Source organism: Schistocerca serialis, chromosome 9 (genome assembly GCF_023864345.2).
Source record: "Schistocerca serialis cubense isolate TAMUIC-IGC-003099 chromosome 9, iqSchSeri2.2, whole genome shotgun sequence".
In the NCBI taxonomy this organism is placed as follows: domain Eukaryota; kingdom Metazoa; phylum Arthropoda; class Insecta; order Orthoptera; family Acrididae; genus Schistocerca; species Schistocerca serialis.
Window position 1 is genome coordinate 102,313,108 of NC_064646.1, and position 16,402 is coordinate 102,329,509.

The 16,402-nt window shown below is 49.2% G+C and overlaps 1 protein-coding gene across 1 annotated transcript in view; it reads right to left on the bottom strand.

The window, feature by feature from the left end:
• The window catches only part of LOC126419400 (myogenesis-regulating glycosidase-like), a 54,598-nt gene that overhangs the window by 19,158 nt on the left and 19,038 nt on the right, over nt 1-16,402 (bottom strand). The window contains exon 3 of the mRNA XM_050086588.1: nt 9,872-10,869. Within this exon, the coding sequence (XP_049942545.1) occupies nt 9,872-10,869 (998 nt within the window). The remainder of the gene's footprint in view (nt 1-9,871; nt 10,870-16,402) is intronic.

Below are 16,402 nucleotides of genomic sequence, written 5' to 3' on the forward strand. Positions count from 1 at the left end.
CAGTGACCCACGTCAGCCTATTCGAGAACTGGTAAATGTAATGAACTGTCGTCATTCCACGATCGTGCGACATTTACATCAAGTGGGAAAGGTTCAAAAATCGGGTGTATGGGTACTGCATGCTATAAGCCAAAATCACAAAAATCTGCGGGGTGTTATATGTGCATCTCTGTTTGCTCGTCATCAATTGGCTCGTGGATAACACCGACTATTCTTACCCTGTACCATTACTGGTGACGAGAAATGATGTCTTTGTACTACCATAAGGAAAAGAGAGGAATAGTTTTCCCCAAACAAAGCAGCAACACTCCTAGAAAGACCTGCGCACGAAAGACAATGTTACGCATCTGGTGGAACAGCGACCCTCTGGTGTACCACCAATTGCTTCATCTTGGTGTAACCAACTACCACTGCTGTCGTTTACTGTGAACAAGGGAGGCGTCTTGCAGACGCAGTCCAAGAACAACACCACGAAGACTGAGTGAAGTGATGCTAGTCTACGATAACTCCCGCCCGCATTCTTCTAGACTGACTGCAAATTAATGCACCGACCTAATGCATTAGAGCCTATTTAAAATTATTAGCAAATTCTCTTTGAGTTACTATGTAATTCAGACCAAGATGATCTAACATTACATATCCTTGCGCAATATATCCTGAACAATACAGCTACTTGCGTGTTTGCATTCCTAATCACGTATCCAATATTTTGAAAGAATATGCTTTAAATACCAATGACACAGCTACCATAAAACAGTTGTTTAAAACAAATGATGAATGACGTTTTTCCACACAATACTGTTGCGTTTGTTTTGTTAGGTATCGTACTTTCTAACTGATCTTCTTAGAGTGCATGGAAACTAAACCTGTAACGCACGTCTGTTTCTTGAGTGTCTGTCTCTCACGAATTATCGCAACTATTTACATCCATGCTTCCATCAAATAACTGGGATTACGAAAATGACTTTATGACAGGATCATGATTGCTGATTGTTATGTAGTGGGATGGGTGGATTACGAAATTGAAAGGTTGTGGCTGTCGTCGTTTTGGCAAATTTTGTTCTGGGGTCAAGTGGATTGATTCCTATGTTACAGATGAGGCTATAAGGCGATAATGGTGTTGTGTCGAAAAATAATTGCGGCTTGGCCTGAATGATGTTACGGATTTTGTCAGTGTCTAGGTTTGTGTACAGATCTCTGTTTGGTTGGTACCGGCTAGCATCCATGGCAACTGCGATAAACCTGTTTTGGATTCGTGTTAGTGCCGGATTTCCTCAACCTCATCTCAAAATCATATATAACCCCTGGCAGGAAGTTCGTTTAAAATTCTCTTTTTTGCTGTGACGGTTAGCCTTTATTAAACGACAAAATTTAAAAACAATGCCGGATCTTTTATTGTAAATGTCAGTGACGCGATCGTTGTTAAAACTACGTTTTGTAATGATGTCGAAGCTGAAATGAGAAATATCCTTTATTTGCCGTGTCAAGTTTCGGACACGACGGCCGTTAATTACCACTCCATTGACTTCACTGCAAATGGTGAAACAACAAAACCAGTACAATATTGCAAAGAGCTACAGTAGGCGGGGCGATTATAAGTAATATGTACTAAATCATCTGCAACATATTGTCGGTCCCCTTAGAAAATTCGGCTGGTCCCGGCGGAGGTTCGAGTCCTCCCTCGGGCATGGCTGTGTGTGTTTGTCCTTAGGGTAATTTAGGTTAAGTAGTGTGTAAGCTTAGGGACTGATGACCTTAGCAGTTAAGTCCCATAATATTTCACACACGTTTGAACTTTTTTGAACTTAGAAAATTATGAATGACTGTGCTAGTAAACCTCTTACGTTATTTGTTTTTCAAACAGTTGAAAAAAACTGAACGTACTCAAACATTTCTCTCTTTACTTATTCTGATGATCACTAAACTGACACACAATATTTTTTAATTGCAACGCTATCTGACTTCGAATAATCCCTACAAAAGAATGGCCCTGACTAACAATAACCTATACCTTTCATCAATCACTTACTTCACAAAAATCTTCGTTACACGAACTACTGCAATACAGCGAGCGCCAATACTGCCAGCTAAATAAAAGATTCTAAGAACTGAAGGCACTAATTACTGATAGACATAGTTAGCAAGTGAAAGATTTTGATAGAGAACAAACAATGTACACTCCTGGAAATGGAAAAAAGAACACATTGACACCGGTGTGTCAGACCCACCATACTTGCTCCGGACACTGCGAGAGGGCTGTACAAGCAATGATCACACGCACGGCACAGCGGACAGCGGTGTTGGCCCTCGAATGGCGCTAGCTGCGCAGCATTTGTGCACCGCCGCCGTCAGTGTCAGCCAGTTTGCCGTGGCATACGGAGCTCCATCGCAGTCTTTAACACTGGTAGCATGCCGCGACAGCGTGGACGTGAACCGTATGTGCAGTTGACGGACTTTGAGCGAGGGCGTATAGTGGGCATGCGGGAGGCCGGGTGGACGTACCGCCGAATTGCTCAACACGTGGGGCGTGAGGTCTCCACAGTACATCGATGTTGTCGCCAGTGGTCGGCGGAAGGTGCACGTGCCCGTCGACCTGGGACCGGACTGCAGCGACGCACGGATGCACGCCAAGACCGTAGGATCCTACGCAGTGCCGTAGGGGACCGCACCGCCACTTCCCAGCAAATTAGGGACACTGTTGCTCCTGGGGTATCGGCGAGGAGCATTCGCAACCGTCTCCATGAAGCTGGGCTACGGTCCCGCACACCGTTAGGCCGTCTTCCGCTCACGCCCCAACATCGTGCAGCCCGCCTCCAGTGGTGTCGCGACAGGCGTGAATGGAGGGACGAATGGAGACGTGTCGTCTTCAGCGATGAGAGTCGCTTCTGCCTTGATGCCAATGATGGTCGTATGCGTGTTTGGCGCCGTGCAGGTGAGCGCCACAATCAGGACTGCATACGACCGAGGCACACAGGGCCAACACCCGGCATCATGGTGTGGGGAGCGAACTCCTACACTGGCCGTACACCACTGGTGATCGTCGAGGGGACACTGAATAGTGCACGGTACATCCAAACCGTCATCGAACCCATCGTTCTACCATTCCTAGACCGGCAAGGGAACTTGCTGTTCCAACAGGACAATGCACGTCCGCATGTATCCCGTGCCACCCAACGTGCTCTAGAAGGTGTAAGTCAACTACCCTGGCCAGCAAGATCTCCGGACCTGTCCCCCATTGAGCATGTTTAGGACTGGATGAAGCGTCGTCTCACGCGGTCTGCACGTCCAGCACGAACGCTGGTCCAACTGAGGCGCCAGGTGGAAATGGCATGGCAAGCCGTTCCACAGGACTACATCCAGCATCTCTACGATCGTCTCCATGGGAGAATAGCAGCCTGCATTGCTGCGAAAGGTGGATATACACTGTACTAGTGCCGACATTGTGCATGCTCTGTTGCCTGTGTCTATGTGCCTGTGGTTCTGTCAGTGTGATCATTTGATGTATCTGACCCCAGGAATGTGTCAATAAAGTTTCCCCTTCCTGGGACAATGAATTCACGGTGTTCTTATTTCAATTTCCAGCAGTGTATTTACCTTAATAATGTTCAAAAATCATCATATATACATATCTATCAATTCATGACATCCATCTTTACAAATCTCCTTTTTCTGGCGAACACACGTCCAGATCGTGCTCAAATAGTAATCTCTCAAAACTCTGGCATCTCTCTCTCCACATCCACCACTGTTGGCGGCTCACCTCCAACTGCGCAACGCTACGCACTGTTCGCATCGAACTGCCCAACACTACAATAGCGAATATTCCAACAATGCCAACCAGTCACAGACTGCACACAGCACAGTCAGTGATTTTCATACAGAGCACTACGTGGCGTTACCAACATAAAAACCTAAACAGCCTGCTTGCACTTTTTGCCAGACAGCACCAGGACAACTGGATCATGCTGGAGGTTCATAAACGTGATCTTTGAACGTCAGCCCCTTGCCCAGTTTGACGCCAAGGTATTTAATGTTGATTTTAAGGGGAAGGATTGCGCCATTAAAACTGAGAATCAGATTTCCTGGCATTCTTTTAAATGTAAATAAGATTGGTTGGTCTTTTGAGCGTTAATTGGTATCTTTCAGTTACTTACACACTGTTGTACGAATTCTAACAAGGGAACCTCCCCATCGCACCCCCCTTAGATTTAGTTATAATTTGGCACAGTAGATAGACCTTGAAAAACTGAACACAGATCAATCGAGAAAACAGGAATACGTTGTGTGGAACTATGAAAAAATAAGCAAAATATACAAACTGAGTAGTCCATGGGCAACATAAGCAATATCAAGGAGGATGTAAGCCAAACAGCGCCGTGGTACCGTGGTTAGTCTGAGCAGATGCGGAGCGAGAAGTCCTTGGTTCAAGTCTTCCCTCGAGATCTGTCCGTTCGTTCATTGACGTCTCTGTTCACTGTAATAAGTTTAGTGTCTGTGTTTTGCGACCGCACCGCAAAACCGTGCGATTAGTAGACGAATGGACGTGCCTCTCCAATGGGAACCGAAAACATTTGATCCAGTAAAACACGTCCTATATATTCTATACGACACTGGTGACGGCATGTGCGTCACATGACAGGAATATGTTGTCGGACCCACCTAACTTGCACACTTGGCGAATGGGTAAAAAGATTCTTCTACCTTGCCCGATTTAGGTTTTCTTGTGGATGTGATAATTACTCCCAAAAAAGTGATAAAAGCATAAGAGTTGTCACATAAACCGCAATAAATGAATGCAACAGTTTCACAGTCGCACAGTTTTCTCTGTGCTCTGTCAAAACATATGTTTTTAACGTTTTCAAATTTTTCCGTGTGTAGACCGTCAAATCCTGCATATGTCCAAGCAAATCTGAACATGTCCTGGAATTTTGGAGAGCGAAGTTGATTATGTGTGAGTGCCTGAACTCTGATAATTGTCTGAAAATAAAACTTTTCACTCGACGAAAGGCTTGAACCAAGGACCTCTCGTTCCGCAGCTGCTCACGCTAACCACGGGACCACGGCGCTCCTGAGCTCATATTCTCCCAAATGTTGCCCATCACGCGCATGGACTACTCAGTTTGTATATTTTGCTTATTTTTTCATAGTTCCACATAACTTCTTCCTGTTTTCTCGATTGATCTGTGTTCAGTTTTTCAAGGCTTATCCACTGTGCCAACTTATAACAAAATCTGAGGGGGGTGCGATGGGGAGGTTCCCTTGTAAGTGTTACTCAATTTTTTTTTGCTATTACCTGAAGATTGAAGCTACTACTACAGAGCACATTGTCACCTGCAAATAGTGAAAGATAACCTCTTGATTGTTTCTCGGTATCATTTGTGAGTACAGAGTAGTGAAAGGTAACCTCCAGACTGATTCAGGATATCGTTTGTAAGTACAGAGAAGTTCATGGTGCCCAATACTGAGCCTTATGGGACTTCAGCTTTGATGGGAATTAAGCTGCTCTTGGCTTGAGGTATGCCCATAGAAAGTTCTGTTTTTGAGAAATAATGCTATTATAGTTATAATGTGAACTGAGTAATGATATACATGAAGGATATGTATGGGACCTTTGTGTCACAAACAGTCAAAGGGTTTTTCATTTGCTAAAAAAAAGCCGTTTACCCGCTATGGCGAATGTTCTGAGCGTTGTTTAGACTCTTTCAGTCAGCCTCGTACCTAGATGTGTTCTTCTGTGAACCCAAACTGTTCGGGACGAAAAGAAGCTGAGTTAAGGCTGCGAGAGCTAATGGTTTTTGCTGGAGCCCTGTTGCACACAGCTGGATGCAGCACACAGCCAGCGCCGTCGCCGTGTGGTGAACAGATAACGCAAGCACCTCCTCCACCTCTTCGCTGCCTTCGTCACTGTCTGCTGGGTTCAGTGGTCTCTCTAATTTATCTCTAAATCACTCCTCTATAGTATCACCAGTGGAAAGGTAGAATTTAGCCTCTACTGCAAGACAAATTATCCACCATTATGTTAGCATCTGTTGTTTTGTAGCTTATCAGTAACGCCTGTCCATATTCAAGTTTTGCAGCATCGCATTTTCCGCGGTGTTCTCCTCATTATACTCATATTTTCTCAAGGTTGTTGTCCGTAACGTGTAAGGTCCCGATATTCAATACACGAACTTTTCAATAACTTTTTATTGTTTTGTTGTAACCTCCGTCCACCCTGTCAGTCAATAATTAGCCAGTTTGGAAGCACTTGCAAGTAAGGACTGACCCCGTAACCTTACACGGTGAAGAGTGAAATCGAAATGAACCTCATTTTCCAACGGACATGCTCGTCACTTACGCGGGAGTCTCCCACACAAGCAAGAGTATATCCTGGCTTTACTGTGCTTGCATTTTATTACACTACTGGCCATTAAAATTGCTACACCAAGAAGAAATGCAGATGATAAACGGGTATTCATTGGACGAATATATTATATTAGAACTCACATGTGATTACATTTTCACGCAATTTGGGTGCATAGATCCTGAGAAATCAGTACCCAGAACAACCAACCACCTCTGGCAGTAATAACGGCCTTGATACGCCTGGGCATTGAGTCAGAGCTTGGATGGCGTGTGCAGGTACAGCTGCCCATGCAGCTTCAACACGATACCACAGTTCATCAAGATTAGTGACTGGCGTATTGTGACGAGCCAGATGCTCGGCCACCATTGACCAGACGTTTTCAATTGGTCAGAGATCTGGAGAATGTGCTGGCCAGGGCAGCAGACGAACATTTTCTGTATCCAGAACGGCCCGTACAGGACCTGCAACATGCAGTCGTGCATTATCCTGCTGAAATGTAGGGTTTCGCAGGGATCGAATGAAGGGTAGAGCCACGGGTTGTAAAACATCTGAAATGTAACGTCCACTGTTCAAAGTGCCGTCAATGCGAACAAGAGGTGACCGAGACGTGTAACCAATGGCACCCCATACCATCAAGCCGGGTGATCCGCCAGTATGGCGATCACGAATACACGCTTCCAATGTGCGTTCTCCGCGATGTCGCCAAACACGGATGCGACCATCATGAAGCTGTAAACAGAACCAGGATTCATCCGAAAAAATGACGCTTTGCCATTCGTGCACCCAGGTTCGTAGTTGAGTACACCATCGCAGGCGCTCCTGTCTGTGATGCAGCGTCAAGGGTAACCACAGCCATGGTCTCCGAGCTGATGGTCCAAGCTGCTGCAAACGTCGTCGAACTGTTCGTGCAGATGGTTGTTGTCTTGCAAACGAACCCATCTGTTGACTCAGGGATCGAGACGTGGCAGCACGATCCGTTACAGCCATGCGGACAAGATGCCTGTCATCTCGACTGCTAGTGAGACGAGGCCGTTGGGATCCAGCACGGAGTTCCGTATTACCCTCAAGAACCCACCGATTCAGTATTCTGCTAACAGTCATTGGATCTCGACCAACGCGAGCAGCAATGTCGCGATACGATAAACCGCAATCGCAATAGGCCACAATCCGACCTTTATCAAAGTCGGAAACGTGATGTAAGCATTCCTCCTGCTCACGCGAGGCATCACAAGAACGTTTCACCAGGCAACGCCGGTCATGTGCTGTTTGTGTATGAGAAATCGGTTGTAAACTTTGCTCATGTCAGCACGTTGTAGGTGTCGCCACCAGCGCCAACCTTGTGTGAATGCCCTGAAAAGCTAACCATTTTCATATCATAGCATCTTCTTCCCGTCGGTTAAATTTCGCGTCTGTAGCACGTCATCTTCGTGGTGTAGCCATTTTAATGGCTAGTAGTGTAGTACTCGACGCAAGTTGCTACTTGAGGCCTTGACCGATGCCTGTGATACATTAATTCGCATTACGTTAAATCTACAACTGCAGAGTGAATTATGTCAACGAGCGACTGCAGTGGCTTATTTGTTGCTCTGTCACATGGATCTTGAAGATAAAGAGATACACTCCTGGAAATTGAAATAAGAACACCGTGAATTCATTGTCCCAGGAAGGGGAAACTTTATTGACACATTCCTGGGGTCAGATACATCACATGATCAAACTGACAGAACCACAGGCACATAGACACAGGCAACAGAGCATGCACAATGTTGGCACTAGTACAGTGTATATCCACCTTTCGCAGCAATGCAGGCTGCTATTCTCCCACGGAGACGATGGTAGAGATGCTGGATGTAGTCCTGTGGAACGGCTTGCCATGCCATTTCCACCGGGCGCCTCAGTTGGACCAGCGTTCGTGCTGGACATGCAGACCGCGTGAGACGACGCTTCATCCAGTCCCAAACATGCTCAATGGGGGACAGATCCGGAGATCTTGCTGGCCAGGGTAGTTGACTTACACCTTCTAGAGCACGTTGGGTGGCACGGGATACATGCGGACGTGCATTGTCCTGTTGGAACAGCAAGTTCCCTTGCCGGTCTAGGAATGGTAGAACGATGGGTTCCATGACGGTTTGGACGTACCGTGCACTATTCAGTGTCCCCTCGACGATCACCAGTGGTGTACGGCCAGTGTAGGAGATCGCTCCCCACACCATGATGCCGGGTGTTGGCCCTGTGTGCCTCGGTCATATGCAGTCCTGATTGTGGCGCTCACCTGCACGGCGCCAAACACGCATACGACCATCATTGGCACCAAGGCAGAAGCGACTCTCATCGCTGAAGACGACACGTCTCCATTCGTCCCTCCATTCACGCCTGTCGCGACACCACTGGAGGCGGGCTGCACGATGTTGGGGCGTGAGCGGAAGACGGCCTAACGGTGTGCGGGACCGTAGCCCAGCTTCATGGAGACGGTTGCGAATGATCCTCGCCGATACCCCAGGAGCAACAGTGTCCCTAATTTGCTGGGAAGTGGCGGTGCGGTCCCCTACGGCACTGCGTAGGATCCTACGGTCTTGGTGTGCATCCGTGCGTCGCTGCGGTCCGGTCCCAGGTCGACGGGCACGTGCACCTTCCGCCGACCACTGGCGACAACATCGATGTACTGTGGAGACCTCACGCCCCACGTGCTGAGCAATTCGGCGGTACGTCCACCCAGCCTCCCGCATGCCCACTATACGCCCTCGCTCAAAGTCCGTCAGTTGCACATACGGTTCACGTCCACGCTGTCGCGGCATGCTACCAGTGTTAAAGACTGCGATGGAGCTCCGTATGCCACGGCAAACTGGCTGACACTGACGGCGGCGGTGCACAAATGCTGCGCAGCTAGCGCCATTCGACGGCCAACACCGCGGTTCCTGGTGTGTCCGCTGTGCCGTGCGTGTGATCATTGCTTGTACAGCCCTCTCGCAGTGTCCGGAGCAAGTATGGTGGGTCTGACACACCGGTGTCAATGTGTTCTTTTTTCCATTTCCAGGAGTGTATAACTGATTAAAGCTTCACTACGCGGTACTTCATGTAACAGGTTGCCATTACAATTCATGAAACTGTACACACTGCACACAAGAGTTGTTACTATGTAATCTCAGCTGACTGTGTTTCCCGTCTGTAGCATGTCATTACTGTTCCCTATCAGGTCCAGAAAGCAGACAAAACGTTACGGAAAACTTAACTATAATAATAAGGCTACCGTATTTACTCTTTAAGTACGTTTCTTACTACTGTTCGTAGAGATGCTGATCTTTTGGAGACATGGATTTTTCTCTTTAACACGTTTTCTGCACAACGGTCTCGTACCTCAGATGGAAGATAACATCCATTTTCGATTGAACCGAGAAATAATTAGCGACATATGACAACACAAGCCTTCACGGTAGCATCCCAGATGGGCGTCCAAGAGAATTGAAAACAGACAAGCTTTTAAATCTATTGGAACAGAAACTGGATTTTTTTCTCGATTACACTCACCTTGAGTCGATCCGCCCACCAGGCGGCTGCCTCAGGGTTGGTGAAGTCGACGACTCCGGCGGTCCCCTTGTACCAGCGCGTGTCGGTGCTGCCCTCTGTGTTGGTCACAAAGTAACCGGCGGCCAGCGCGTCTGAGTAATACGGCTCGCAACCCTGCACCACAAACGGATGCACCCACAGCGTCACTCGGAATCCCAGCGCGTGGAGGTCGTCTGTGAGGGTCCGCACGTCGGGAAACTTGCTCGTATCGAAAGTCAGGCTGCCGTAGCACGTCTCCCAATAGTCGTCGATTTCGATCTGGCTGAAGTTGAATCCGCTGGCGACGATTTCGTTGGCGAAGGAGCGCACCTTCTGCTCGTTGATAGCGGTGTTGTACCGGTTTCCTGTCGACCAGACGGGTTCCGTGGCCATGCGTGTGTCCGGGACGGCAGTCGGCTTCCCCAGGTAGTTCTGGACGGCGTACAGGTGGGCGTCCCTCGGACTGTCGAAAAGACACATGTTCCACTCCATAATGTTGTCCTGCCGGCTCTCCGGGTACGGAGCCGTGTTCTCGGCGATGAAGCACAGCCTGTTCAGTGACTGATCCGTATGCTGGTCGATGAAAAGGGGGACGTTCGAGTGTACGAAGACGAATCTCCCGTCGGAGAACAGCCAGTACCGCGAAGCGATGCCGGCGTGGTTGTCCTGGTCGGTGACGTACGGGTAGTGGTCGTACACGTTGCCCTCGATGGGCCACACCTGGTTGGTCGCCTCGATTCCGCCGTAGATGTGGCTGGCCAGGTGGTGCTGGCAGCTGCTCAGCACCGTCGTCGAAGCGTTCACCCACTGCTGGAACGCGAAGCAGCGGGCAGCCGTGTCTCTGGGCCGGACCACGACTCTGGAGCCGCCGAAGTCAAAGCGCTCCCCATCGCCACGGAGCTCGTGGACTAGGATGCGCGGGCGTTCGCCGCCGCCGCCGCCGTGGGCTGTGATGTAGCCCACCTCGACCTCACGACCGGCTGGAACGCAAAGGTAACCAAGTTGATTTGCAGATAATTACTACAGTGTGTAAACTTTTAGATGGCAGACCTCTCCCTAGTCCTGAATCGGTAGAAGTCGGTAAACGTCGGGAGCCTTCGGTAGGCACGCAGTTTCGACGGCTGCCAACATTACGTAGCTGACTGTGTTGTACAAGGTAGCCACTGTCGTCTGCTTCGTTTTGCGCTGTACTGTTCTGCGTGTTTTCATTGTGCATTTGTGCTAAACATTATCAAAATGAGTGAAGAGGCAGTTGCTGGCCCATCTCGGGAGTCGTCAACAACCCCTACCGGTAGGCCTACGGTTAGAAGGAAACCAGTATTATGTAGAGATGCTCGCATTATTATATTGCGTGTGACTGAGTGTTGCCGAAGGGAAAGGGAGCAGAAAAAATTGCTTCACCCCATTTACAAATCTTCAGTGAGAGCCGCTACATACACAGGACAAAGCATGCGTAGCATTGGAAGATTCAAACAGTTTTCCAAGAATCATCCTGGCGTATCACCACAAACGCCTGGCAAGAAAAGGTGAGTTTCCATGTCAGATATTTTGTTCGCGATCACTTTGAAGGAGCCCCCTATTTCGTCGGAATTACCTTATATTTCACTTTTCCTTGCTACTGTATTGCTTTGTATGGAAACACCACTGGTTACTGTATTATTTCGAAACACATTCATACTACAGTACATTTCCAAATTCAAAAAAATACATGCAGTGCAGAAGGCATTTTCTTATAAATCTTTCTCTCTCTCTTAAATTAGGAAAAGAAGTGGAGAAATCGAAGTAATGACCGATGATTTCAACCAGCGTGTCATTCGCGACGCGATAGCAGTATTTTATTCAGTGCGGAAGATTGTGCCGAGCCTGCGAACACTGCTTCCAGTTTTGCACGACAAAAAAGGCTGGAAGCGTAGTATTGTCTCGCTGAGAAAAGTACTTTTGTCTATGGGATTCATATGGCGTAAGTTGGAAAACAAGAGTAATGTGTTCTTAGCACGTCCAGACATTGTGCACTAGCGATATCATTTCACTGTTGACATGAAGATCTTCAGGGAAGCAGGCAGAGAAATATTTTATCTCGATGAATCGTGGATCGATAATAACTTAACGTTTAATAAATGTTGGCAGAGGAAGGGTGACTTACGTGAAGAGAGTGTCGTTGGTGTCACTACTTGGGGGAGCGCATAGTAGACAAACATACATACATTCATTTTTATAAAGATGGTTCAAATGGCTCTGAGCACTATGGGACGTAACATCTGAGGTCATTAGTCCCCTAGAACTTAGAACTACTTAAACCTAACTAACCTAAGGACATTACACACACCCATGTCCGAGGCAGGATTCGAACCTGCGGCCGTAGTGGTCACGCGGTTCCAGACTGTAGCGCCTAGAACCGCTCGGCCACCCCGGCCGGCTTCATTTTTATATATATAGATTTTAATGTACATGACGATTTCAGTTTCGTTTACGAACAACATTTAAAACGAGTTTTACTTCCAAGCCGTTCGTCTGCTTTCGTGTAAGCATGACGAGCAATTTGTAGTGCCAGCACTGCAACTGGTAGGCGTGCCTTGTCCCCTCCCCAACGGCTCCTCTCCCCTCGCCAGCCAATGCTTGCTTCCTCCTCTCTCCGCACTCCCCTCTCAACTCAGCCGTCTTACAGTTAACACACTGTACGTTCACCTGTACAACACTACAGCGAAATTATGCTATCCAAAAAACAGCGAAACGGTGTTCAATTAGCATTTATACACTGAAGCGCCAACCTAACAGGTATAGACATGCCTATCCGCCGGCCGGTGTGGCCGAGCGATTCTAGGCGCTACGGTCTGGAACCGCGCGATCGCTACGGTCGCAGGTTCGAATCCTGCCTCGGGCATGGATGTGTGCGATGTCCTTAGGTTAGTTAGGTGTAAGTAGTTCTAAGTTCTAGGGGACTGGTGACCTCAGTAGTTAAATCCCATAGTGCTCAGAGCCATTTGAACCATGTGTATCCAAACACAGAGATATGTAAACAGACAGGATACGGCGCTGCGGTCGGCAAAAAGGCAAAAAGGTACGGCCAAACTTTCAGGAAACATTCCTTACACGCAAAGAAAGAAAATATTTAGATTAAAAACAGCCGACCCGTTGCAAAGGATAAAGTAATCTTTACCTAGGTTTCGATAAGTTTAAACCTATCTTCTTCAGAAGTCGGCCTGAGGAAAATGAACATCGTGGTTTATATGAAAGGTATACACATAAGTCAAGTTTTTTTTTTTTTCTTTATTGTATTTCAATTCCCCATCGGGGCGGGCTGGCAGCAGCATATGCGCTGCTCTTCAGCCGAAAGACATAGAACAAAACAATAGAAGACATTTAAAAACAGCAAAGGAGAGAAGAAGGCGAACATAGATATAAAAAGGGAGAACATCATGGAAGGCAATAGACAAAAAAACGGGGTGACTGTAAAATGGAGATAAAAAACTGTTTAAAAGTAGCACACACAAAAAGCCACACACGGCGACGATTAAAACAACACAAGGCACAGTAAGACTGGAGCATAAAGTTGTTGACGGATGGCATAGCACATAACGTAACACTGACAGCGAACCTCAAGGCAGTACACAATTAAAATCACACCTCTTGACGCACACGAGAAACAGCACTAAACACAACACTGATGTGGCACACTGATGATCAATACAGAGGATCTGCCAGGTTCAAGGAGATGAGGGAGACCTGAAGAAGGGAGGGAGGGGAAGAGATGGGGGAGGGGAATGGGGGGCGCGCAGAAGAGGGCCAGGTAGGGAGGGATGTGGGAAGGAGAGAGGCAAGTATGGGGTGCAGGGTCTCAGGGGAGGGGGGGATGGAGGAAAATTCGCTCTGGGAGAAGGAGGAAAGAGGAGAAGGGGGCCCTGGGGACGGGGGGGGGGGGGGGGGGAACAAGGTCGGGTTATAGTTGGAAGGAAGGGTATATGTCACGGCGAAGTTCGTCATCCGGGAGGGGGAGGCGTTGGAAATTGCCCTGATGAAGGAGATGGAGGGTGTGGAGGTGGAGAGAGGGAGGGATACAGCGATAGAGGCGCGGCAACGGGGCGGGGGGTGGAGAGGAAGGAGGAAACCAGAGGGTGGGGGGGGATCAACCCTGCGAACAACGTAAAGGATGCGGAGATGTTGGAGGAACAATAGGAGGTGGGGGAAGGGGATCAGTTCATACAGGAGCCGTGTGGGGGAAGGAAGGTGGATACGGAAGGCAAGGCGGAGCGCATGGCGTTCAAGGATTTGGAGGGCCTTGTAAAAGCGGGTGGGGGCGGAGATCCAGGCAACGCTGGCATAACAGAGGATAGGACGGATGAGGGGATTTGTAGGTGTGGAGGATGGTAGAAGGATGCAATCCCCATGTCCGGCCGGACAGGAGTTTCAGCAGGCGGAGGCGGGAATGGGCTTTCTGCTGGATGGTCAGGAGATGAGGGGTCCAGGTGAGGTGTCGGTCAAGGGTGAGGCCAAGGTATTTCAGGGGTGGGGGTGAGTTGGATAGGACGACCATAAAGGGTGAGGTAGAAATCATGGAGGCGAAAGGAGCGAGTGGTGCGGCCTATGATGATTGCCTGGGGTTTTGGAGGGGTTGAGATGGAGGAGCCACTGGTTACACCAAGTGGTGAACTGGTTAAGGTGGGTTTGGAGGGTACGTTGAGACCGTTGAAGGGTAGGATAGAGAGCCAGGAAGGCGGTGTCATCAGCATATTGGAGAAGGTGGACTGGTGGGGGTGGCTTGGGCATATCAGCTGTATACAAGAGATAAAGGAGAGGGGAGAGGACAGAACCCTGGGGGACGCCAGCCGTGGGATAATAGATACGGGAGTTGGTGTTGTGGAGGGTGACATAGGAAGGACGGTGCGAGAGGAAGGAAGCGACCAGACGGACAAAATTGATGGGCAGGGCGTAGGTTTGGAGTTTAAAGAGGAGACCGGGATGCCATACACGGTCATAGGCATTTTGGAGGTCAAGGGAAACAAAAATGGCGGAGTGACGGGAGTTGAGCTGGAGGGACAGAATGTGAACAAGGTTGCGGAGTTGGTCGTCAGCAGAGAAGAAGGGTCGGAAGCCACACTGGGTAAGGGGGAGGAGGTGGTGTTGAGCAAGGTGCCGATGGATACGGTGGGAGAGGATGGATTCAAAGACCTTACTGAAGACGGAGGTGAGGCAGATGGGACAATAGGAAGAGGCGGCAGAAGGGGGTTTGTTGGGTTTGAGGAATAGGAGGATGCGGGAGGTCTTCCACAGGTCAGGGTAGAAGCCAGTAGAGAGAATGACATTATAGAGATGGGCGAGGACAGTTAGGAAGGAATAGGGGCTTTCTCGAAGGTGACGGTAGGTGACACAGTCGTGACCAGGGGCCGTGTTGCGTTTGGACTGGAGGAGAAGTTTAATGTCTTGTGCTGTGATGGGAGTGTTGATGTCGGAGGGGGGCAACTGCCCAAGTACTGGAGACTAGGAGCAAGTGGAGCGACTGAGGTATCAGCACGTTCCATGACGGTGCGGAAAAAAGAATAATCAAAGTGGGGATCATCGGGGATGGAGAAGACCTCGGAAAGGTGGGAAGCGAAGTGGTTGGCCTTACTGAGGTTGTCTGGAAGGGGGCGATCGTTATGGAGAAGGGGGTAGTGGGGAGCGGAAAGGGAACCAGTAAGACGATGGAAGGCGGACCAGTACTTGGAGGAGTTGATAGGGAGGGTGGCATTGAGTCGTGTGCAGGTCTGGCGCCAGTCCCGGCGTTTCGTTGCTGTAATAAGGTTCCGTACGTGTCGCTGTATTTGCCGGTGGCGTTGGAGTGTATCCCTGTCACGAGTGCGGAGGAAGGAGCGATAGAGGCGGCGGGATTCACGGAGGAGGAGGACAGCCCGCGGAGGGAGAGTGGGACGGTGTGGGTGGATGGTTTTAGTAGGAACATGGGCCTCCACGGCGTCAGTAATTACCGTCTGAAGGAAGGACGAGGCGCGGATGATGTCGTCAGGATGGCGATAGGTAAGAGGGTGGCTTTCGACCTGGATGGAGATGGAGTCCTGGTAGGCATCCCAGTTGGCACGGCGATAGTCATGGACGACCTTGGGAGGGGGTGCAGGTTGCGGAGCTGGAGGGGGGCGGTTTGCAGACGTTATGGTGAGAAGGACAGGGAGGTGATCGCTACCTGTGGGGTCAAGGACGGCGACAGTGATACGCCCAAGGAGGTTGGCGGAGGCAATGACAACATCGGGGGTGGTGTTACTTTCGGGTCGGCTGTGCTGGGGAATGGGAACAAGGTCACCCTGGATTGTGGAGAGGAACTGATGCCACCGCCGAAGGGCAGCAGGAGTGCGGCTATGGATGTTGAGGTCGGCGGCAATCACATAGGTGGAGAAGGTGTGGTCAATGTGTGAGATGAAGTCATAAGGAAGAGGAGCATTGGAGCGGACATAGATGGTGGCACAGGTAATGGTGAGGGAGGGGAAGAAGACGCTAAGGATAAGGTGTTCAGTGGGGTCATTGAGG